This window comes from Amphiura filiformis, chromosome 1 (assembly GCF_039555335.1).
Source record: "Amphiura filiformis chromosome 1, Afil_fr2py, whole genome shotgun sequence".
Classification (NCBI taxonomy): domain Eukaryota; kingdom Metazoa; phylum Echinodermata; class Ophiuroidea; order Amphilepidida; family Amphiuridae; genus Amphiura; species Amphiura filiformis.
Genome location: NC_092628.1, coordinates 35,335,168 through 35,361,382, shown reverse-complemented (window position 1 = coordinate 35,361,382; position 26,215 = coordinate 35,335,168). Strand labels below are relative to the sequence as shown.

Here is a 26,215-nt window from a genome sequence, read left to right as displayed (position 1 = left end):
GAAAAGACAGAATGCAGAAATGACCAGGAAACCACATAACTGACAGAAACTACTGAAATGAGAAAAGACAGAATGCAGAAATGACCAGGGAAACCACATAACTGACAGAAACTACCGAAATGAGAAAAGACAGAATGCAGAAATGACCAGGGAAACCACATAACTGACAGAAACTACCGAAATGAGAAAAGACAGAATGCAGAAATGACCAGGGAAACCACATAACTGACAGAAACTACCGAAATGAGAAAAGACAGAATGCAGAAATGACCAGGAAACCACATAACTGACAGAAACTACCGAAATGAGAAAAGACAGAATGCAGAAATGACCAGGGAAACCACATAACTGACAGAAACTACGAAATGAGAAAAGACAGAATGCAGAAATGACCAGGGAAACCACATAACTGACAGAAACTACCGAAATGAGAAAAGACAGAATGCAGAAATGACCAGGACAGAAACCACATAACTGACAGAAACTACCGAAATGAGAAAAGACAGAATGCAGAAATGACCAGGGAAACCACATAACTGACAGAAACTACCGAAATGAGAAAAGACAGAATGCAGAAATGACCACGGAAACCACATAACTGACAGAAACTACCGAAATGAGAAAAGACAGAATGCAGAAATGACCAGGGAAACCACATAACTGACAGAAACTACTGAAATGAGAAAAGACAGAATGCAGAAATGACCAGGGAAACCACATAACTGACAGAAACTACTGAAATGAGAAAAGACAGAATGCAGAAATGACCAGGGAAACCACATAACTGACAGAAACTACTGAAATGAGAAAAGACAGAATGCAGAAATGACCAGGGAAACCACATAACTGACAGAAACTACTGAAATGAGAAAAGACAGAATGCAGAAATGACCAGGGAAACCACATAACTGACAGAAACTACTGAAATGAGAAAAGACAGAATGCAGAAATGACCAAGGAAACCACATAACTGACAGAAACTACTGAAATGAGAAAAGACAGAATGCAGAAATGACCAGGGAAACCACATAACTGACAGAAACTACTGAAATGAGAAAAGACAGAATGCAGAAATGACCAGGGAAACCACATAACTGACAGAAACTACTGAAATGAGAAAAGACAGAAAGTTGAGGAAATTCAGCGCAAGTGAGTTACTCAGGGATACTGATTATAGCCTGACCATAAAGGTGTGATCAAATCTTCTGCACAAATTCATGACAAATACCAAATTAAAGTGCATATTTTTTAATCTCACTATGTGTTAAGCCACCTATCTAATAAGGAGTCAATTTTATGCCATATTCTTTTTAAAGACCAGTCTATGTTGGACTGAGATTCCAAACAACTATTAAATTATTTGACTTTTGTACTGTTGTAAAGCATTGGGCTATTCCAGAAAATAGATGCACACCCCCTATAGAGGAGTTCGGATATCCGGACTTTTTGTCCAATCGTGACTGTTGAAATCCAGACTTTTAAAGTGTCCAAAGGCAAACAAATCCGGCAGAAAAATAGTTCAAAATCAGAAATCCTCAATTTGAGAGCTAATTTTCAAAATGTCCATGATTTTTCCTTCATTTGATTGGATTTCCAAGCTTTTTCCAGTAACATTGGCAACTGGAATTCCAGTCGTTTTCAGAAAGCAGACTTGGAAATCCGGACATTTCTTTGATTGAAAAGTTACTCCTCTATAGGGGGTGTGCACCTATTTTCTGGAATAGCCCATTATTATGCAAGTGATATGATATACCCACAATTTTTACTATGGTGCAATTAATACAGACTTTCCGATGCAAGTACTAAGACGACTGCAGCCATCACATAAGTACTCTCGCAAACCACGTACTGCAATCCGCAGTCTTTGCGATAGCTCAGTAACCTGTACAATATTTTTTGGACCCTGGATACCTGATTTATGATATTTTTCTCATAGTTGGACCTAAATTACTGAAATTGATACAAATGAGGTCATATGCAACATAAGTTAGTGTATGAAAATTAATAAAAAGTAGATTAGTAAATTACTCAGGCTTGTGTGGTTTGAAAAAAAAAATTGAACAAAAAATTAACAAATATTTGCAAAATGACCTCATTGACACCACACATGTCAAGCTACCTTTTGTCATTGTGTCCAAGTCCCATTGAAATCCATCAAAGTATATGGGAGAAAGCAACAAAAGAAGCCAAGGGTTAACATTTGGGTAAACACTAAAAATCAACAAATTTCCAGAATGACCTGAAGTGACCCCTAGATGACCTTTGACCTCACACATGTCAATGTCCAGGTCACTGTGTAAAGTCTCATTGAAACCCATCAAAGCATTTTGGAGAAATAAAAAACAAGCCAAGAGTTCAGGGTAAACATTTTGGTTACGACTTGTCGTAGGCATATAGGCCTACATGTTTCTGTCAACAACAAAAAAGGCATCTTTGAAATATCATTTGAGTTTGACAAAAAAGGTAAAAGGGGCATTTTTGAAGGGCAAAAATTTGTGAAATCGCTAAAAAAGGGGTGTTTTCCTCTGAAAAGTTCACGAAATTAGTGCAAATTAAAGGGGGTGTTTTCAAAGGGTCTCTGAAACCCTTACTCATATTTAAAGATTTTTTTAAACAAAAAAACAGCTGATTTGATGTGGAACTTGTGCACAGTTACTACTTCTGAGAGCCTAGATTTTGTTCAGCAGCAGACAGTCGATGATGTCCTTTAGCGTAGTTAGTGTGAGATTGTCTTCTTGGAAAAATTTTCCATTTTTCAAACTTTTTCAAATGAAATTGTGTACACAAATAGTGTAAAAAAAATCAACCAAATGGCTTCAATCGGACCTTCATTTTCAAAAATTTCACAATCCTCAGGGGGCACATCCCCCTCAGACACCCCCCTGCATCGCGCAAACGCTCCAGGATGGCTTCGTGGCCATAATATGGGTTTTCTAAATTTCATACTTTGGTGATCCCACCAATCCTAAATTAGTCTGTTATAGTTATGATAATATCCACTTCTCTTTCTAATTTCCAAATGGCTGGAAAATTTGGAATTTGGATTGCAAACTTGGACTCAGATTGTTTGTGTCATATGCCTCCACCTACCTACCTACCTACCTGTCAGTGTTGTGATACACTGTTTTTCTTTGTGGGATTAAATAGTATACATATTATGCATATGCCCTATCACTCTATACAATCATCCCGCATTTATTACATTCACATCAATTCACCCAAGCACTTAAGTATTTTTCTATATTATAAATATTTTTTTTCTGAGAAGAAAGGGTGACCTTATAAAAATATAATTGAAATGATAATAATTGTTAACAGGATCGTGTGAAAGCTGTATCCCGGCATGATATCTTCTACTCAGACACAATTTACTCTACTAAGCGCATGAGAGATTGTGTTTTGTTGAAATACATTGGTGTGTAAGTGCATGCCCAAAGTAATTTTGATAATGTATCAAACAAAACAGAACATTGCATCCAGATTTGCAACTATTTTGCGAGCCAAAAGTGCAGCAGACAAGCATCAAAACAGCCCACAAGTTTTCAGGAAGTCCAAAATAACAATAACATATAGTATGGCCACAAACTATATTACAGAAATATACTTTTTTATAATAAAACAATTACAAAATGGGACATAGCGTCAGTTTAAATTTGATGGCAAGAATTAATAAATTGATTGAACATATATGTCGACCATATCCTGGGACGAAGGGATGAATAGTGGAGTATTTTTTTTAATTATTTTTAGGAGGTCCCTAACAATAATGGCCTATACACAACACAGTTGCAGTACTTATTATGACAGTGATATCACTTGAAGTGCAAAGTTAATGAGCATATATTTCCATATCCCCATATATATAAATATATATACATATGAGGCCATTTGTCCCCTCCCTAAGTCTGCCTCTGTGTATTCTGTTTGTTTGTTTTTTAAAGAAAATACCGCCACGCCTTGGTACTTGTTAAAGATGTAGCATCAAGTTTGAAGGTGGGCCTTTCAAAAGCAGCCCAAATGTAATATAATGATGTCTGTGGCAACCCAGTATATGACTACATCCTGTCGGAGAATTCATAAATGGATTTTCATTTAAATTGATCGTATATCACTTGCATCATGTGATGGGAAATTGATTGCCAAATGTTAATCTCTTTCTGGTGGAAATCAAATACTCACCCCTCTGGCAAATTTTTACAATTGATTTTTTTGGGAAGGGATTTTATTCCTTATGATCCATGGTTCAAGTAATACTCAGGGTGATTGACGAACCATTGGGCGACTTTGATTGAACAAGTTTTACAGATATCATGGATTGATTTTCAACATTCATGGACAGTTTGTGTCTGTGTAAGAGACAAGCAATGAGCACTGGACCTGATAGCACAAAATGAAAATCAAGATATTGGTATTGTTAACTTGATATGCATGCATCACATATCTCTTGTGATGTCTTGGATAAAAAATGGGTTTAAAATATGATGTGATTGTTGTATCTTTTCAATGCTTGGTCACCTGTGTTTGCACTGGCTTGTTGAGAGTGCAATGTGATGATGGATGTCTCATCATCTACAACAATGCTAGGCCATATCATGGTGAATTTGTGAGAAGGTTACCAGCGGTCACCCAACTTTTACGTGGTTCATAAATGATAGCAATGTTTTTTTTGTGGTGGTAAAAATGGGACAACTGACAAACTGCAAGTATCCAATGCAAAGATCAGTAAGAAAATATTTGACTTTTGTATTGCTGAGTGATATGATACGCACACGCACACAAACCAATGCAATCAGGGGAATCCGCAGTCATCGCGTAAATATGCACAAGCAGCTGCTTAGAGATAAATGTGACAGCTTAGTAAGTGTACAATATTTTTGGACCCTGGATAATGTATTTTACTCTGTTTCTGCTCATTTTTGGACTTTAATTGCTAAAATATGAGGTGAATATGCAGCGTCAGTGCATGATTTGCTTTGCAAATCTGCAATCTGCAAATGCATTACCACCATTCAAGTTTTTATCATGAAAAGTTTCTAACTCCAGTTATGCAAATGAGTTTCTGCCATTAATGTTTGTCAATCATCAGTGAATTTGTCCATCACTACATAATAGTCCTAGGACTTGCTCCACTTTGTGTACAAGGTGCACATGTGAACCTCACAGAGAACACTTTTCTGTGTAAATTGGTATGGCCATATTCTTTCAGATGATAAATATATTGAAGAGCAAACATATTGATTTAAAGTGATTCCATCCAATAGTTTCCTATAAGAATTGCAACATGACCTACACTCTAAAATGATCAGCCACTATATAATCCATCCTTTTTCCAGGATATTTAAGTGGTAATTTAGGTATAAATAAAGTCTATTTTTTCAATTGAATCACATTTCTGTTACATTTCAGTTCTGTTACATTTCCTTATTTTCTTTATTTTGTTCTTGCATATTATCATTATTATCTTTAAATCAAAGGAGTATTTTGCAATAGCATTCTCTCTGTCGGGCTGACATCACACAGTGGAAAAAGCCTTGTAAAACCAGTGTGTGTATGTGCAGTTCCCATTCCTCAAGCTGGTTGCTATGCACGGGCTTGTGCAAAGGAGACAAAGGGGACGATGTTCCTGGATGTCCTACCGAGAGAATCCTCTTTTAATGACATTTTCAGTGGATATCCACAAAAAAAGCTTATTCACAAAATTTCAGTTGATTCCGATATTTTGCATTTGCGAGTTACGCATGATTATATAAACTCCTCAACAAAAGTTTGGAAAGTTTTTTCAAGCATCTGTATCTCAAATTATTTGTGACATATTCATATCGTGTTGCATATCAATGGATAGCTACAATACTCCCCTTTACAATGACACCCCATTTGAAACAATAACATTTTTCACGGCTGAGTACACGCCTTGTGAATGTAGTGGGGTCTCAAACAGAATTTGCCAAATTGAGCATTATTCTGTGCAGCAAGCTGCAATCCATATCTTCACAATCTAGGACCTAATGCAATCCTCCAAGATGATACCGCTCTCCCCACAGAGCCACGGTCGTCAACGACTACCTAGAGAATATGGGAGTAGAGCCAAAATGGCCTGCCATCAGGCCATACCCGGCGGTCAGACCTCAACCCGATTGAACACTTGTGGGACCAGCTTGATCATGCTGTACGTGCCAGGGAAGCCCATATGCAACCACATTGAATGACCTGCGACGAATCCTTGTTGAAGAATGGAATGCTATGCCACAGTAACATGTAACCAGGTCGCTGAGCAGCATGAGGAGAAGGTGCCTGACTATTGTGGCTGCCTGTGGTTTTTCCACCCGCTATTGAGGTTAGTGGCTAGCGTTGTGTGAGCACAGAATAATGGTCAATTTGGCAAATTCTGTTTGAGACCCTATTACATTCACAAGGCGTGTACTCAGCCGTGAAAAATGTTATTGTTTCAAATGGGGTGTCACTGTAAAGAGGAGTATTGTCGCTATCCATTGATATGCAACACGATATGAATATGTCACAAATAATTTGAGATACAGATGCTTGAAAAAACTTTCCAAACTTTTGTTGAGGAGTTTATATATTGCACTGCTCCATATGACCCCGGGCATAGGACACTGTGTTGTAATTTCTTTATGTTAACCAGAATGTAATTCAAATTTGACGATATTTTTGCTAAACGAATGAATCTGCAAGAAATTTTTTGTACATTTTGTGAATCACAAAATACCCCTTTAAGGCCTGTGACTACTACTGTGTTTCATTCCCAGTTTCATTGTAGCCCAGAGATAGGTAAAATGCACATACACAAAGGTGCTCTTGCTCAATAACAATTTACATCTGGGTAGATTGAGAACAGATAAGATATCTTACCCTTCCCAGAATCCTTTGCAACATACATGACACATCACATCATTACATGAAATGAAACTTCTATAACTTTGAACTGGTTCCCTTTGTTTTCATGTTGAGAATAGACTGGCAAAGCATGGGCTGATAGTCAAGAAATACACATATTGTGCAAGACCTTGATGTGCTCTGTTCATTAAGGTACTTTTTGTCACTTTCAACCCATGTTGCATTAGATAGCAAATCAGTACAGAAAATTGAAATGGAAGAAATGCATTGTGGGTAGTGTAAGATATCTACTCTGGACTGAGAACTGCATAAAGAATGTAAAGAATAATTCAAGCATGCAGCACTTGTGAAATCCATCGTAATACCATGCCTATATATGACAACAGAGCTTTCGCAGGAAAATAGCTTGATTGTATTGGCTCAATCATTGTATTGGCCAGACATAAGGGTTGACATTTCCTATAACATGTGCATGAAACAGACTGATGAATACGCATTCATATACTCCTCTCTACCGCATCAAGAACCATAATTACATAAGTTCCTCTTTGCATTACAATTACACTGCTTCTACTCTTATTTCACCGACACTACCTGACTGAAATTCATGATTAGCTAGCTTGCAAGTTGTGTTATGACTGTGGCAAGGTAACACCTGCACATGTCTTGTGTTTTTGTGTACAAGTGAAATGATGTAACACCTGACATCTTAGTCTATATGACACAAGTGATACATTTCATGTTAAAAACAGATACAGGAAGACAATTATACTGAACCTTAAAAAGCTTGTATGTCAAGATCTACTTTATAATCACAGGAGCACGCTTCAAACTCGACAAGTATAAAGTGTGATCAAAATTCACGATCAGTTTGGCTACCGTTGTGGCTATTTTCCAACACATGTCCTGTGTTGTTTGTTTAAACAAAACAGATACTGAACATTAGACTGCTCAGTGCTTGGGTAAGTGCAATGGCTGCCCTGTGAACATTTGGCAATTTAAACACAGTACATTGTACTCTCATCTACACATAGCAACTACACAAGGCAGCTATTGCACTCACCTAATTCTGGCACTGAGCAGTCGAATTACACTGAACCTCCTTTAAGGTCTACTTTATAATCACAGGAGCATGCTTCAAACTTGAATAAAGTATAAAGTGGCATGATCAAAATTCATGATCAGTTTGAAAAATAGTGCTACCATTAATTGTGGCTATTTCCCAAAAAACACATGTCCTGTATTGTTTGTTTACAAGTGACATGATGCAACACTATGACATGCAGTCTGAGTCTTACATAAGTGCTAGATTTTTACTTGTCAATAAAATCAGAATTTCAGAACTAGTGTTGCATACAACACGAACAAACAGGCTAGCTGGCTTAATGACCTTTGACCCTAAATCTGTGAACATCCTATAGACACTGGCTTATGTCAATTCATGTGTGTAATTAGCGATATTCAGCTATGTTGTTTGTGGCAGAAGATGCAATTTGAAGGTATTTCGTCTTGGACCGGAAGTGACCCCTTATTAATGACCTTTCACCCCAAATAAAAAAATATCACATATACACTGCGTAACAGCAAATCATGTATGAACATACCGGCTCTCTGCTGTTTTTCCTGGCTAAAAAAATTATTGCCAGTATTTTGTTTTAGACCAGAAGTGGTCCATTAATGACCTCTGACCCCAAATAAAAAAAATACCACATATAAATTATACACGTGGTAGAAATAGACCTATCACGAGAACCGCCCGACGCGAGAACCGCGAAATCTAGTATGTATATATGTGCCTCCAGCACATCAACAATAGTAGTTATCAACAATATTTTCATTTCTGTTTTCTATATTTGATGTATAATTACTGACTGCCTTAGAAACAGGTGAATAAAGACATCATACTGGAAGTTCTAGTGGCAGGGAAAATAAGAGGCACCAAAGGCCTTGGGCATCATATGCCTTTGTGCCCCCACCTCTAAATGTACAACCTTGGACATGTTTATTAGCATGTGATTGCTTGCTTTGGTGTCCTAGAAGACTTTTGCCAAGTTGCATGGCTACCCTCGAAAAAAGCCTCTTTTTACCCTGTAGCTGGGCCCTGTATTGGATCCCGATTCCTTACCAGCTAAAAATCTCAAATATTACAGAAACTACAGTGCAACAAGTTGTTTCAGAAACAAATTATTCAAGCTAGGAAGGAAGTTCAATAAAGTATGCGGGTCATCGGCCCATTAGTATCCTTACAATGAGACCTAGATTGCATAAACAATAGATCTCATAACCGATGGGCATCCAAAGTGATTCAGCATAATACAAATTATATCCTGGTTGACTCTATACATGTATGACTGATCATATCATCTATTCCCATGGAATGAAACTAATCACCAATCTGATTTATAATGAATGATATTTACTGATTTGTAAAAGTTACTTATATAAAGAGTCTATAGATGGAATCCATTGGGGTTATGGCATTAAATTTATATTCTGCAGTGGTCCTGTTCACAGTCAGTCATCAGATATCATTATTCCACAATTTTGGAAATCTTACGATTTGTCAGTGTAATAATTAGTACTAATGGATGAGATTCTGTTAGATATCTTAGATATTTTTTTAATGTCAAAAGCCTGCCTGGGCATTAACAGCAAATTTGGGTGTAAAAAAGAAATTGCTGATCCAGAAAGCTGGTGATAAGGAGCACCCAATGGGAAATCCAGGCGGAGTAACAGCATGTTAAAACACTGCTCCCAAGCACAATAAGTAGTGCCTCCCTACATTTTTGTACACTTCTATATTGTTTGAAATAATTGATTGTTTGAATTTTCCTGATAAAAATCACAGTATTTGGAGAAGAACCGTTGAAACTTTAGAAAGTAAATAGGTGGGACTAACAAATGCTCATAATTCCTTGCCGATGCAACAGAGGTTTGCAGCCTTTTTATTACTTTCCATACACTATGACCTAGTTTCTTTCTTGAAATTTTACTTATCATATCTTTTTCTTGGAGAAGATTAAACCAAAGATACTATATTGTAGAAGCTACAGGTGTGATTTGACCTGTGGGCAGGCAAGAGGCAACACCTGCTCTAAACATTTCACATACTCACATGGATATATTGCTATAGAGTCTACCTGCCAGGATCGGTTCCTCTTTTCCCTACCTTAACATACTAGAGGTTTGGTGTGAACATTGAATGACACAATCTCCTCCTAGTGGCATAGTTCCATTACCTACATTCAACAGTAATAATGCCATATCTGACCTAGCTCATTCAGAGATCAATCTGTCAAAGTATATAAGTATATCAGGTTAAAGAACCAAGTAAGAGCTTATAAGATGCTATAGGCATAATCCTGCTGATATAACATTACTCAAGTTCTATTGATGGGTAAATTAAATGCATATTTCAACTAGTATTTTTGTAATAATTGCAAAATTTAAGAATGTTAAACAAAAGCTAGGATGATGTTGTTGTGTACAAATGCAAAAAAAATTATTAATAATGCAATGCAGTGAATTTGGCAGGGAGAAAAGCTTTTAAATAATACATGATGTGGCAAAGTCCAATTTGTGACAGACCGTCGGGGTTGATCTATTTCAAAACAAGATATATTAAGCTGTAAGCGCAATGTTCCATCACCAAACACTACAGATTGCCCCAGCAATTGCAGGCATGCATTTCACAAGAAATCATTTCCGTATGACATCATATAGCATGTATTTTGAATGGCATTATTGCACAGTGCCCCACTTACTCTTGTCTGCTCATAATAGTCTATAGATGTTCTATGATGTAGTGGGTATATGTGGATTTGTGAAAAATGGATTCCTATCACATTGGACAACACAAATCAAAGATTATTGCAATATATATGGCATATAATTCTGATATACAATATCAGTCCCTATTATCAGCAGCCCAATCTCGTTATTGAGCAAAGAAGCTACTGTATTTTACTTAAGTTCAACTTTAAGGCGAGTGGAACATGGCAGGAGACATATTTTTCCAGTTTAAGCCATTTAACTAAAAAAATTCATTGTACCTCTTAATATTACTACATTGATCTTGTAGGAAATGAGGGAGCAGCATGGCACACTGGTTAAGGTCTTTGCCTTTGGTGCGAGAGGTCCCGGGTTCTATTCCCAGCAGGACCAAAAAAATCTCCGCTCTCCTTGTGGTTCATCTAGTAATGGCCATGATAAAAATACCCTGAGCTATCTACGGCGACCCCTTCGCCAGGTCACTTGTGCCTGGCCACAGTTTCGTCATCGTTATCTCCTAGATTTCAGCTGTTAATGCCTAGATATGCTCGACATAAAAACAAATGTGTCAAGGAAGCCAATAATCACATTTCCATTTCCATAGATCCTGTGTTTTTTGAGTTAAAACCAATATTATGTCAAAACAAAAATCATGCACATAGGGCTTAAATTACACACTTTATATCTACGGATCTCATCATACAACCCTACCATTTATCTGTGTGTCAGCTTTATGTTAGTGCAAAAAATACTATTTTGTGGTTCCCTCCCACCCATATTAATAAAAAGTTTGATATTAATAAAATCGAATCCACTTTCCCACAGAAAGTAATAATATATTTCAGCTTATATGCATTATTTGCTGTAAGGATTCACTACTGGATTTGCAACATGTGAGTAGTTTCTGATAGAAAATGATAAAATAGACTGGAAGCGACCGACCGTTAGTAAACTCGCAAAGACAAACTTGGTGCACAATGTAGCCTTGGTATGGCAATGACCTTGAGGTTATATCATTGTAATCAGATATCTCATGCTGTATCACAAGAGTTATTACATGATCCAATGAGCTATCACAAGAGTTTCAATTGAATCAAATACAATGTCTCTTCTCACATATTTTACTCTTACCATCACAGATACAATTCATCATAAGCAATAATATTTATTCAGAAATCGAAGAATAATGCACAAGCCCCTAGGCAATTTGGAACACAATGTTTTCAGAGAAAATGGAAATCTTCTCTAGCCAAGAGTGTTGAGAACACACACCAGTGTTGAGTTGAACAAATAGAGCAAATTTAAAGTTAAGATATTGTATCATCTTTGCTATGCTCCAAGGAATGGTATAAATTTGTTGAAATTTTGTTTTTCTTTCTGTGTCTATATATTTAGTTAAAAAAACGGCAGCCCTCTCTTTCTATATATTTAGCTCATTTTGTAATAAACTTTTTCATCCACTGAATAATATTTCTAACCTGGCAAATATTTCAAAACCTGGCTTGCTAGATTATTGGGTCTCCCAATTTCATAAAAATGGAAAAAATCAATATAAGTTTTAGAGAAAAAGAGAAGAAATCAGTATTTTTAGGGGTTCATTTTGTAGTCTAGAACACTCAAGCTCTAATTTCAGTATTACATGTATATGTGTATTCTGATTTTGTTGTTAGTATGATATCTTTTATATTTGATAGCCTTAATAAAACGGTTAAAGCTTGTGTGAGTGTTGTGTGTTATGCTTTCAAGAAATCATTTTTATATAATTACAAGATTTCACGGAAAAAACTATTGCACCTCGGAAATAGTCATGTTCTGCTACTAATACTTAATAGGCCTCTGCATGTGTGCTGTATTGAAATATGTGTTGAAAATAGGCCTATTGATCCGATGAGATGCACCTGCACGATTAACCACACTGTAATGCTTTCCGATGCTCGCACTGCGCCCGTCGGTACTCCGCGCACTACGCGATAGCGCACCACAGGCACGCGACACTCACCGCGAGCACGCGTTAGCGAGCCACACGCACGCGATAGCGTGTGGACAGAGGGACGGACCGTCGGACACGCCATGATTAGTATTATGTGACATGATCTGGTCCATGGAGGCCAAAGGTGGTAAATAAAATACATAAGATAATAGACATTGCAAAACTTCAGAACTTTAGAACCAAGTATACTAGATATTTGGTATGTTCAGCATATGATAGCTTAAAGTTTATATAAGGTACCAATTAAACTCAATTTTCAAAAATGCCTCCTTTGGCCTCCATGGACCATGGATCGTGGCACTACACTTATTGAAAAGAAAAACATTGGAAGTTGATTCATATTTCAAGTTTCTCTAAAATTTTGTGCATCCTGCACTATCTATATAGCTAAAATACAACCTATCACTTAGAGGCACTCCTGCAGATGAGTATGCCTACTAAAATGTACTAGAATGCGCACTACACATGTGCAGAGGATCAAAGTTTGTACCAATCAATATGTGACCTGCCACACTGACATGAATATAAAGTTGCAAGTTGGTAGTTTCGATATGCCCTGAATACTGCGTTGGTGGTCTTTGTGAATGCCTATTGTGCCCCATTCACAGACATACTTGTGGATTGAACAAAGCCATCAACTCAGTCAGCCTGGATGTCTCAAAACTACCAACTTGCAACTTTATACTCATTTCGTTGTGGCAGGTCACACATGTATAGTTTTGAATTCATGACAAGCGTAGCATCTTGACAGTGCATAGTTGCTTGCAGATGTACGGATTTAGGTTTTAAGTTTTCAAATTATGAGGTGCTTTGAAGTCAAACTACCATAATTCATAAGGTTTATATTTGTTCAAAACATGCAAAGGGCAAACAGTTCCTCTTTTTTATCCATGATACATTCATATGGTGATTAACCATGGTGTGTGTAAATTTGTGCACAATTACTAGATTTTCCACATGTATCCACATGTATCCACATTGAAAAGCAGTGCTTGTCACTGAAGCAGTATAACCCTCAATAAAGAAAGAATAAATATCTTTACAGTGACTGTTAATTTAACCAGGTTTGCTATTACTAGCTCAGCAAGTGGGCTACTGACTTTACTTTGCAGGTACCTGATTTAACAATTTCATAAATGGATGCACAATCTTGGTGACAACGTTTATGGCCCTTCCTTCCACTAGTAAACCCATAGTCGACTTTCATGGTTGATTTGTACTTGGGGCTGTACTGTTACTGAACAGGTAGATCCAATAATACGATAATGTGACTCTTTTCATCGTATATTGTACTTTGAGAACAGTAAATCTTTGCAATTCAAGTTCAACATATTTTTTATATTTCCTAATAAACAACTCTATATGGCAAAACTGGCAGTCTATGCTCAGCTCAATTCCTGGATGTTGCAGTGTTTTTTTCTTAGAGGGAAGGGGATCCTGTCACTTACATTATGTAGTGGCTTGCATCAACAATGAACATGTTATTGTGATGTAAATTATATATGATACCAACAGACAACCAAATGAAGTTGGTTCAATTAAAAACTTTTTCCATGAGGCAATGACTTAGCATAACCTCAGATGAAGTAAATTGACTCCTTCAAACACTGAACCATTCAGTTGCTGGTCCCCTGGCTGGTCCCATCCTTGTTTATTAAGCCAACCTGAAATGGTGCACGCTTCTCAACACATGCTGCATGCATAGTGTGCATAGTTACAAGCAATCAAACTTCATTTAGCAACGTCACGTTGCTACTCCATGGTGATCAGTTTTTCCCACAGGTGTCTCCTTGCGCTGAATTGTAACGAGGCAGGTCAGTCAAGTGTGTAATTGAGTTGCGTCTCTTTTGATGCTAGAGAAAAACTAACACAATTCATCTGCCTTATCGCTGTCCATAAGGACATACTCAGCGCTCAATGACTCCTTTTTGACACAATTATTATACTAAAAAAATTGCCATTTGCATCACAGAGGGAGTTTGTTGTACTCAGTTCTTTAAGTTTTGTGGTTCTTGGACCAACAAAGATAAGAGCAATTTTGTCTCTATATTTTCACATGTTTCAAGAAACATTACACATATTGATATGAGCTGACAATGTAAGCATTTCTTTTCACACTGGTACTGTCAATATGATCCTAGTAACTTATGCAACTAATTGTTAAGGTTATATTTAGGGTCCACGAGAGCAGGTTGGAGGGTTGATATCGGTTCTCTGAGAAAATTTTAAATAAAAATTCCTTTAAAAAAGGAATGGGGCGCCCAATGGAGCTTTGATGTAATGTGCTGCAATGTAACCATTTGGATACTTTTTTTCTTTAAAACAATAATGTAATATTAGCATAGAAAGCAAAGAAAGAGCACATCATGTCGCACATCACCTGGAACGTACTGTGTTAGTATAGCGCCATCTTTTGAAATCGCTTGTTTGCATGTAATGGCATCTCGCGTGTTTAGAAGACCTTAAAGGCATTTGCATTAATTTCATATTTCAAGCGTTAATTCCTGCTGTATATAGAACTACTTTACTAGTATTAAAGGCATATTAGTAAACAGTAATAAAATCAAAACCAAATTTGTTGTGTTATTTATTCTAAGCATGTACTTTAAACAAAACAGATAAAAGGAAAATCTAAAAAGACCAAAATTAGAAGGTTTTTGCAAAGTCATGCCAATATAGGGGCCCAGCCATAGCTGGCGCCCCAAAAATGAGCTGTAATGTCCCTCCTAAAAGGGTGAGCTAACTCCAGGAGGGGGTAAATCCAATAATGAATGTTTAGATTACTGTCAAATGCATATCAAATTATCTGTCTTGTCACAAGGATTTAAAAATATGCATATTTTCAACATGTTTTCAGTGACCACTCCCTAAATAAACCAATTTCTTTATCAACAATTTTTATTATAATTGAAAAGGATATCATCTACTCCCAAATTGTATGCAATATGAAGCTCATGGTCGCATGTCACGAGGTGGTCCATTTTGTGCAAAATGGTCAAAAAAATTATTTTTTAATATGTTATAAATATTGTAAAACTGCAACATCTCATACCATTTTTACCTCAAAATGTTTATCGTTTTAGCGTAATTGCCTAATTAATAACTAATTAGCCCATAGGCCATAATGTAAATCAAAATTTTCAAATCGTTTTTCTCAAATTGGACCTTATTCACATAAAATACCCCACAACAAATATCTGAAGTTGGATTTTGTCCAATGTGCTAAGATATGTTCACAACATAGTGATGCATCAGTCTCACCCTTCAAAAAAAAATTATGTAATCGCATTCACGATATACAGGGTGTGCCAAAAAAAGTTGATATTTTTAAATTAAAATTTAATTAATCATTCATATTTTCCCAACACTACTTCCTACAATTTTTATAGTGCAAAAATTAGTTTCCTTGTGCAATTTCCTTTCAGAAAATACATACATTTATCATGATAGAGTGAATATTAAAGGAGATATGGACCTTTGCAGTTTTTGCACGTGATTGCATTGACTTCTGTGCATTTAGAGGCAACCCGTGGTACAAAATGTAATGAGAAACTAATATGGAATATGAAATTGAGTAATGGGCTCTAAAATGAGACATTAAAAAGCTCAATATGACAAGGAGTTATGAAGATACAATAATTTATTCAAACCAACACTATGGAAATCTTACATTTTCCTATGCTAATACATTACTCCTGACCCACCTGCTCCTGACCCACCTGCTCCTCCACCCCGTCAATTTTCAATTCCAGCTGATGCCATTTATTTAGTTTGACTCACTTTTCAGTACTAGTTTACACAGTTTTAGCCCTGTTCTTTAGCTTTAAAATGAGACCCAAAGTAGCTCAATAGTACAAGGGGTTGGTTCACTATGACATTTTTCATTCGCCTACATTCGAAAAATTGTAACACCTCCACCTTTTTTTGGGTACCAACTTGTGACATGCGACCTCATATGACATTCTGTTTTTGAGTAATGTGACAAAAACATAATTTAGATGAAATATTTTGCATTTGCCAGAGACAATCCCAGCCAAAACTGTTTAAACACTCTAACATGGGTACTTCAAATATGCCCCCATTCCACCCAATAAATGTTGTTTTAATAGTCATGCACACCCTAGAGACATTCAACATTGATTGGTGGGCAGGAGGTTATTAGTAGTAGGAAATAGTTCAGACTTCACACCAAAGAAAGCAACATTTTAGTGTGTCAAGTATAAGGTTTCAAACAATGCTACTACTTTTACGCAAGTGTTCCAACTACTTTTGACAGGGATTGTGGTTTGTCCTCTATCTCGGTAATTAAATATAAGAGGCATTGCAAATTTTTTTTTTCAATCCTGAGACTAGATAAAAAAAGTGAGCCTATTTTGAAAGTAATCTGAGCTCTTTTAAATTTTGACCCTGTGTGATAGACCTTTGGCACATTTTGTCTTGTTTTTAATAGCAGAAACTTACTTTCATTAATCCAATAATCTCAAATTCTCTATTCTGATCAAAACACATTTGCAGGTATTCAAATTCGCAGCTCAGGCTCCTCGTGAAAATTAGGAAATTAAATACCTTGTGAAATTACTTTTGCGGTAACAAAATTTGCCCACTCAATTTGTGAACACAAAAAAGGTATTATATAACATATTTAATAAAGATAGTCCTACAAACATCAAGCCTTATTCATTACTATTTCTATTATTGCATTTAGTTAACAGACGGACCCATCTTTGACAGTCTTTCCACACTGTTGTAAGCAGGCATTTCCTTGTATGGCCTCCCTGTGATTATTCAACTTGCAATAACTGCCAAATCAGACAAAAATTCAATGTATGAAGGATCTCAATGCACATCATATTACCTATCAACTTATCAATTTATATTTCTTAAGCTGTTTTGAAATTTGAGAGTATAACTAACTACATGTGTTCTTTGAAGTCCAAATAATAGGTTAAACTTTCAACTTGATTTGTTTAGATCATGATAGAAAAATGTCCTTAATAAGGTGACTTCAATTCCATCCTAAACATGATACAGGTATAATAATCTTTTAAGCCCAGCACAAGCAGTATAACTTGATTTGATCTAAATGAAAACAACACAGCAGTATCCGTTTCTCCTCAATCGGTGCATTCACCACGATCATATGAAAAATGATATGGTAATGAGAGATGCAAGTCTCAATCCTGGCATGGCGATGACATGATCGCTAACAAGCAGAGTTGTTATTTCAAAGCATGAAATAAGAGACCTACTTTATTGTTGATGACCTTCTTTAAAGATGCATACAGCATCCTTTGTGTAACATTGCTTGGGAATGTTTTATTAATAATTTATTGTACACTTGTGTTCAAGCAGGACACTGGACTGGAAGCATCTGAACTGAGATGCAGGACAGGAGGATATAGAGAGCTGTCGTGATTCAGGAAAAACACCCAAAATAAGCCAGTAGGTAAGCAAGAGGGCAGTATGGAAGAACTGTAGTGCTTAAGGGTTCATACCACTAAATCCACCTGTGAAGCAAAAGTTTATCATGTCTATAATATAGTAATATTAGCAATTTTAGCGATGAAAATCATAAAAAACTTGTGATGTGATCTCTACAAATTTGAAAAGAAAGTGCGACAATTTGATTGATGTTTATGATTATGTGTGCATGGACACATAAAAGTAAAAATGCAGTTAGCAGTCGGATGTAAACACACGAAAATCAGACCTCTTTATATAATTTTCTCAAAGAGTACCTTTGTACTGTGAAAAAGCGCTATAGAAATGTTTTATGTATGCATGTAAAATGTGGCCTCATTTTCAGATATGTTATGCAGAATTTTGTTCTGGTTAAGATGATATAAAATATATATTTCAAAGTTGAAAGTAACTCGACTTATGGCGACAAACGTGACCCCTTTTTGTATCAAAAATCTATGAAAAGCCATTTTGTGTAAAAAGTAAACCAGGTGCTGTCAAATTATCTTGTCACAAGCCATTACCCACCCAGGAAATTACTTGTATCCCCGGGTTAAAAATCCAGGGAATTATATGTATCCCCAGGGGAAAGAGTGTCAACAATATTATTGTAGCATCTAAAGAGTACTCGCCTAATTAGGGTCTCAGGCATTTTATTTTGTCCTAATAAAGATATATTTCTTATGAATATTATGGATTGAAAGGTGGTGGGGATTTTTTTTGGGGGTAAGATTTTTCATGCAAAATAATTGAACTGAAATTCCAAATCACTTTTCTGGTTTCATATGAATTGCAATCTTGTCCTCAAATAAAGGCTTGCTACCCCTGACTTAAGTTTAAATTTAGGATGGGCAATTTGTAATTCAGATGCCATTGGCAAATCAACAACATGTGTCCTGCCATATTTGGGTCATACTTGTCAAATCCCATTTCTGTCAACATTAATTTCATGACTTGTTTCTAAGAACACCGCCTGCACTTACCTGTATCAGCAATTCCTTTTCCACAACTTCCTCCGTTTTCTGAATTAATCGTCTCTGCAGAGTTTGGATCTTCTGGATCATCTCGTATGTGCTTGGATCAGAGCCTTCCAGTTTGCGCCAGCGATGTATGTTCATTGGGTTCTCCAGTTCCTCCTCCAGGGCTTTGCAACGAGTGCGCTCTCGCAGTAGCTCACGTTGCAGGTGATAAACTTCACGTCTGCAAAGAAATATGCAAGAGCGTCACTAACAAAGTTCAAAGATTCTTCATCAAGAAAAAGTTTTAGTTGGAAATTAAATGTTTGTCCATTTAATAATTTGAATTAGTAAACACAATGTGTCACAACAACTTAAGAATGCAAATCACTTATTTTCTGAATTTGTCAGATGTTTTAATATCTAATATTTTAATATCTAATATTTCACACAATAGGAGATAACTTACACCAATGCATAAATAAACAATACTGACCACTTGTACGTGGACCTGGGTGGAGAACCAGAATATCAACTACATACGTGTACACATACATCATTAAATAATGTCATTTTGGTTCACTATTTATGACAGTTATTAGAGTTAAACAAATAATGCTTTAATATTCATTTTTATGAATACATCTAAATATATACAAATATTTAGATTGATTACATAATAATTAACATAAATGTGCATAAATTAGAACATTTTCTGCAATTTTAAAACTGTTAAAGACACCAAAATTTTCCTTGTATTTTTCAGATGACCTCACAAGGCATATGAATTAGTTAATGTACTCACAGCCATACATACACCCATACATACACCCCACCAACTTTCCCACATCCATATACCCCATCATACATACATACATACCCCCACCCCCCTACACAAATTCACCTCACACACTTCCACCCATAGACACACACCATACACCCACTCATACTAAATACATATGAAAAGATAATTAGTAGCATCTTCCTTTCTGGTGAGACATCAAATAAACTAATTAAGGTAAACCCAATATAATAATATGTTTGTATTAACCAACCTTAAGTCATCCACATTAGCTACACTCTTATTCAAGATATTTTTCTCTCGCCTCAGCTTCTTAATCTCAAGCTTGAGGAGTCTAATGTCTTCAAGACGTTGACGATACTGCATCTCCCCCTTGGTAAGAGTGGATTGCTGGATTTTGATCTTCTCATACAGCAGGGCCAACTCATCATTACGTCGAACAAGCTGGGTACCAAGAATGTCCCGTTCACTTATAACCTAGAAAGAGTATAGAATTATATACAGAATGCTATTTGTGTGTGTGTCCCTCTAGGAGGCAGTGCAAACCTCCGGATCATTTTGCCATACGTTTAGCAAACTTTAATGTGAGGCATACATCATATATGAGGAATTGAACCTGAAAGCATTTGGTAAAATTCCATCACATTTGAAGAAAAAAAATACCTGGGCTGTTATCATATTCAGTTGTTCTGGATAAAGATGAGATCTTCAGAATCTTCACACTGACAATCTATCTCTCTAGATCAGGATAAACAATTTTTTGATCATACAAATATATAAATAATGCACTGTGACAAATGACCATAGTCAAAGCTTGGGCTTAAACTTTGAAATGCAAAACAAATTTCTCTCTTTCTGGTATAATACACCAACTGTTATGTTAGAGGTCAGGGAGACAAACCTCTGGCATTGAGACAGTAATGCAAAACAGGAAGCAACAACATTTAATTGTTTCAAAGCTAAAAAACTTTTAAGACTCTTCCCATATTCACATCGTAAATCCTATTCAAAATAATTCCTAGTTATAATGACCTATGCACTGTCGTACCTGATCTAATTCCTTCTTCTGTCTAAGCCTCTCAGCATCAGCCTCTGAGATAATCTTAAGCAGTTTCCTTTCCTCTGCTTCCTGGGCTTCAATGTAGGCTTTGCTCTCAGCAGCTTGCTGCTTCATGCGCTGCAGTTCTGCTTTGAGCGCTTCTTTCTCCTTCTCAACTCTATGTGAAAAATAAAAATCTGTGTGTTAATCACATGGAATATGCAGGAGCAAAACTTGCATAAAACTACACTTACACCTTGCAGTTGTATGCCTGGCCGGATACTAAGACATGCATGATAATAAAACAAGAGGAGTTGATTTTACTTGCAGGGTTGGTTTAGCGTGTTATCAATGATGTCTCTGGAGGCATTTATGTTGGATTGGTTTCAGGGCACAGGATCACAAAGAGATTAGCAATGGAATCATTATTTGCACGCTGTTCTTATTATTGTTATTTTCATTGAGAATCCCTGGATATTATGCCAAAAGCATTACTCAAAGTTGAATTACTCATCTTTCAGTTTTGAAAAGGATTAATTTGTTGAAATAAAGTTGGGCAATTTATATAAAAAGATTTCGTTAAACAAGTAGAATGAACCAAAAACATACCTCTCTAATTACAATATGTGCAATCAAATACAATATGAGAACTTGTCCATTTTGCTTTTATTTTAAAACCTAAACTATGTATGATCATACTGATACAGCTTCACAAATATAGGGGAGTTTTTCACTAAGGAAAAACAACATGGAAACTCTGGTCAGACTCAGATCACATCTCAATACAAACCACCATTGATCAATTATTAAACTTTATACATGTGAGTTACACGTCACTAATAAAATATAAAAGTTAAATTTTAAATTTAAATCAAGTATTGATAATCAACTCAAATATTCCAAGTTAACTTATCTGCAATTCAACTCATTATCTAAATCAAATACACTGGAGGGGATTTCGTCTGTATTTCAAGGTCTGTTTTTATATTTTTTTCATTGAAGAGAAATATCACAGTTAGGAAATATCAAGCATTATACAGCCACAGATTCACACTTATAAAAGTATTTATGGAGGCAAAATATCCCCCTAGCATAAGAAACAAATTTATACTGCAGTTCTTATGAATTGGTAATAGGCAAAATAATATCTTTGAAAATATAATTTAACAATTTCAATAACAAATGGATTTCCCTGGATACAAATTTCCAATTTCCCTTTAAATAATATATCAGCCATACGTATCATGTTGCGTTACTTATAGGGCATCCAACTTCTTTGTTTCTCCTATTTCTCACCTGCTCCAACAAAACAGGAAACAAGTTTTTCAGTTAGTTATAAGCTTTCAAAGATGTTCTCATAAAAGATATCAAATGTGTACTTTCATGGTTATTGCGCGAGGAACTAAGTTTTCTTTCATATGCATAAAAAGAGCCCATTAAATTGGGAACTTATATCCCATTTACATTTAAACAAAAGTCATAATCAATTTCACTCAAGTCATAATAGACTTAATATGTGACATGATCAAGGGGAATAAGTCACATGTCGGCAATATTCAATTAGAAGTTTTTACATCATTTTCTGGCAGTTTACGAATGCTACATTGGCTCAGTACAATGGCTGAAAACAATATAAAACAAAAGAATTTGAACACTGTTTTTGCCAATATCTCAAAAACAATATTAGCGACATCCGACTCATTCCTCTTGATTATGTCACATATGTGTAATTAAGTGCAATCAGGTACAGTTGTAATTAATTATAATTCAAAAAATTCAAATATCATCATTGATTTGAAGTGAATTTGAATAAGGCGTTATTAATTAGGACTTTTGGCTGATGTAAACGAACACGTTGTTGAATTGTGTTTACCCTTTGTAACAACTAGCTCATCCATGATCGTAATTCAAAACACAATTTAAGTCAATGAAAATGTAAACTGGGTACTATTAGGTGAGTGCGATAGCAGGGGCCATATTTTTCTAGTTTCAGCCATTTAATTAAAAAACTTCTTAACAATGCTTAAAATTAATACATTGATCTTAAAGGAAATGCTTCTAGGAACCCAATAATCACATTTATATTACGGTTTATCATATATCATAGGTCTTGTGTTCTTGAGTTAAGGCCAATAATATATCAAAACAAAGGTTTTGTGTATCCCCCCCCCCCCCTCTCAAAAAAATTCATACACATGAGGCAGAAATCACTCCCCTCTGGAATCTCTTTTATAGAACCCATACCATTCATCTTGTGTCAGCTTTATTTGTCTCAATATTTAAGCGCAAGAACTGCATGGCCATGATCCCATCCAAACCGCCTTAAATAACGGTTAGTCCATATCCATTTCTGTGTTAGTTAAAACCCTAATTGGCTTTTTCACTCATAATAAGAGTGAAACAAAAGTTTCAAGATATCATTTACCTCAGGCACTTAACAAAATCATTTATATCTGAAATATATATGTTATAATATCTCTTTTTGTGTCATTAAACCTTATGTGTTTTCTGCTATAGTGACAACTGCAAATGTTAATAATGCTATTGTTTTTTGAGAGTAGGTAACATTGGATACAAGGGAATTCTGGGCTAATTTTTCTTTCACATGAACTGTTGATCAATTTCATTTTATAGGATGAACATTAGCATCACCTCAGACCTGCACTAAGCCCCCCCCAAAAAAAATTTTAAAGGATTGTCTCTGAAACCTGTACGCGTCGCATCGGCATAAGTATGTGAAAGCAGCGCCATATGAGCTTGGCCATTTTTACAGGCTTTTTTTCGTTATTGAAAAAAGAAAAAGAAAAAAGAATTCCGCATATGGGCCAAAACAAGGAAAAAGTCAGGTAAAACAATAGTAAAAAATCCTGCATAGCACACAGCTTAAATTTGACTAAAACAACAAAACGAAAACTGCATAGCACAAATGCAAAATGTTTGAGAGACAAGCCTTATATTTTTGTGGCCTACATACGGAGTAACTGCATCAATAGCATTGAACCTGACAAACATGCCAACAATAACACAGTATGTTACACCCAGGATGATTCAAAACATTCATGGTCTAAAAACAATTTACCCTCCAGCCTCCTTGTACAATTTAAAAGCAATGGTATCGCCCACGAGAGACATATATAGGTATATGTGACATGATCAAGGGGAATGAGTCGGATGTCGCTAATATTGTTTTTGAGATATTGGCAAAAAGAGTGTTCAAATTCTTTTGTTTTATATTGTTTTCAGGCATTGATAAATTGCTTATAATTAGGTACACAGATGTCCGATTTTGATGGGGTTTGCATCAAAATGTAGCATATGTGAACTGTCAGAAAATGATGTAAAAACTTCTAATTGAAAATTGCAGACATGTGACTCATTCCCCTTGATCATGTCACATATTGCCAATGTACCCTCCAGTATCATTGTACTACTTCTAAAAATTGGGATCACCCACAGAGACACAGGTGCATGACAAATGCTAAAAACAATACCATTATTTCTTACATAATAGCAAATTGCTGTTGATCATGGTTTTGCATGACTGATCAACGCATAGCATAAACATAGTGTGGCTGCCTCCAATGTGATATGAACTGCAATCATCTTAAAAGATGAGTAAGAGATGTAGTTCGAGATCCTAACTTCCAAGGTAGCCCATACCAGGTTTGAGATTTCATGCGTTTATTACAGCCCGAATAAAGTATTAAATTATTTTCCTCATGTCAAGGTCATGACCTTCATTGTGTTCCTTTAATGTCACTTCTGCAAGAAGCATGACATCATGATCATTGTCATCCGTTATAAAAATACGTAAACAGAGATGCACAATTCACTAAGGCTAATGATTTCTATTTATTGCTCTAAACATTTAAACCATACTCTTGGGGTCCATTTAAAGCGGTCAACTGTAGTTATTTAACTGAACAATATTCAATTTATATCTTCCAAGTATATTATCAAATGGGTACCATATACTTTGGGTCGAAATTGCCTTTTTACGATTGTATAACGGATGGAGCTGAACAAACAACAATTCCTTTTATGCATAAAAGGTTTTCCATGTAATACATTAACTTATAAATGTATCAAATACCACATTGTTTGTATTAAACGTCCCTCTAATAAAAAGCCCCCCCTCTAATTTGTCAATGAATATTGTACACAAATGTCCATCCAATATCATGTGAATAAGCAAAACTTCATGCATGCATGTCAGCGATGATCACTAAATTGCATGGATAAAACCTATTATGACTTAAACTTCTATCCAGTTCATTGCCGGCCTAATTATGGCAGAATTTCACTAATTTCATCAGATTCTTGTTTCATGATGCACTTATGGCTGTAATATCATGTTCCACATAAACGCCCCCTTTTGGAAAAATGTAACGCCCCAAGGTGTTTATTACAAACAATACCTATTAAACTTAAAATAATTGTCTAAACTTAGGCAAGAAAAAGAGAACAGTGAATTTTGTGAGCCATAATTGCAACCATTTTCCTGTTTACAAATTACACCACTTGAGGTGGGCATATATTAGTTGGAAGGACAGGAAGGTGTAATCTTTTTGTTTACTATAGTTTCATCTTTTTAATACATAAATAAGCATATTTGTAGCTTTCTTAATTCTTTTAATCTAAGCTACATGTAGTTAGGTAATCTTACTTTAGAAACTTAGTAATAATAACTTAATATCAATATATTTTCAGGAAAATATAAACTTCTTACTTTCATTTCACACCTTTAAAATGAAATATTTCATATTTCAAAATAAAATATTACGCTTAATAGATCAAACATTTTGCTACTTTTCTAAATGATTTTAAAACTCTTTAGGACCCTTTAAACATTAACAAAAATGGTTAATAATGACAGTCTTACCACAAGCTTCTTACTTTTCAGCAAATGATATGTAAATAAGTTCACCTGGGGACACTTTCCATTTTTGGGTATGTATATGTGAGGTCATTAAGATATAATTTTTTAATTTTCAGTCTTACCAAAAAGACATATTAGCCGATGATTTTTCACAAACAAGCACATCTATAAGCAACTCAAAACATGTATATGTACATAGCAGAGTCTCACCTTTGATGATCCAGATGTTCTTTAACCAAGGCAGCTTCTTTACCAGTGATCTCTTCTTTTAGCTGATCAATCTGATGGTTCATTATCTTCAGCTTTCTTTTCATTTCTGTGATTTCATCCTATAAATAAAGCCACAAATGTACAGCAACAAATTGATAAGTATGTGACACGATCTGGTCCATATGGGGGTCAAAGGCGGCAATTTTGAAATTTGAAAAATATGAAGTAAAAAAACAATAAAATACGTAAGAAA

At 35.6% G+C, this 26,215-nt stretch overlaps 1 protein-coding gene across 1 annotated transcript in view; it reads right to left on the bottom strand.

The window, feature by feature from the left end:
- The window catches only part of LOC140146223 (cilia- and flagella-associated protein 58-like), a 286,607-nt gene that overhangs the window by 232,936 nt on the left and 27,456 nt on the right, over positions 1-26,215 (bottom strand). The window contains 4 exon segments of the mRNA XM_072168007.1: positions 19,060-19,276; positions 20,088-20,311; positions 20,883-21,051; positions 25,963-26,081. Coding sequence (XP_072024108.1) covers positions 19,060-19,276; positions 20,088-20,311; positions 20,883-21,051; positions 25,963-26,081 — 729 coding nt within the window.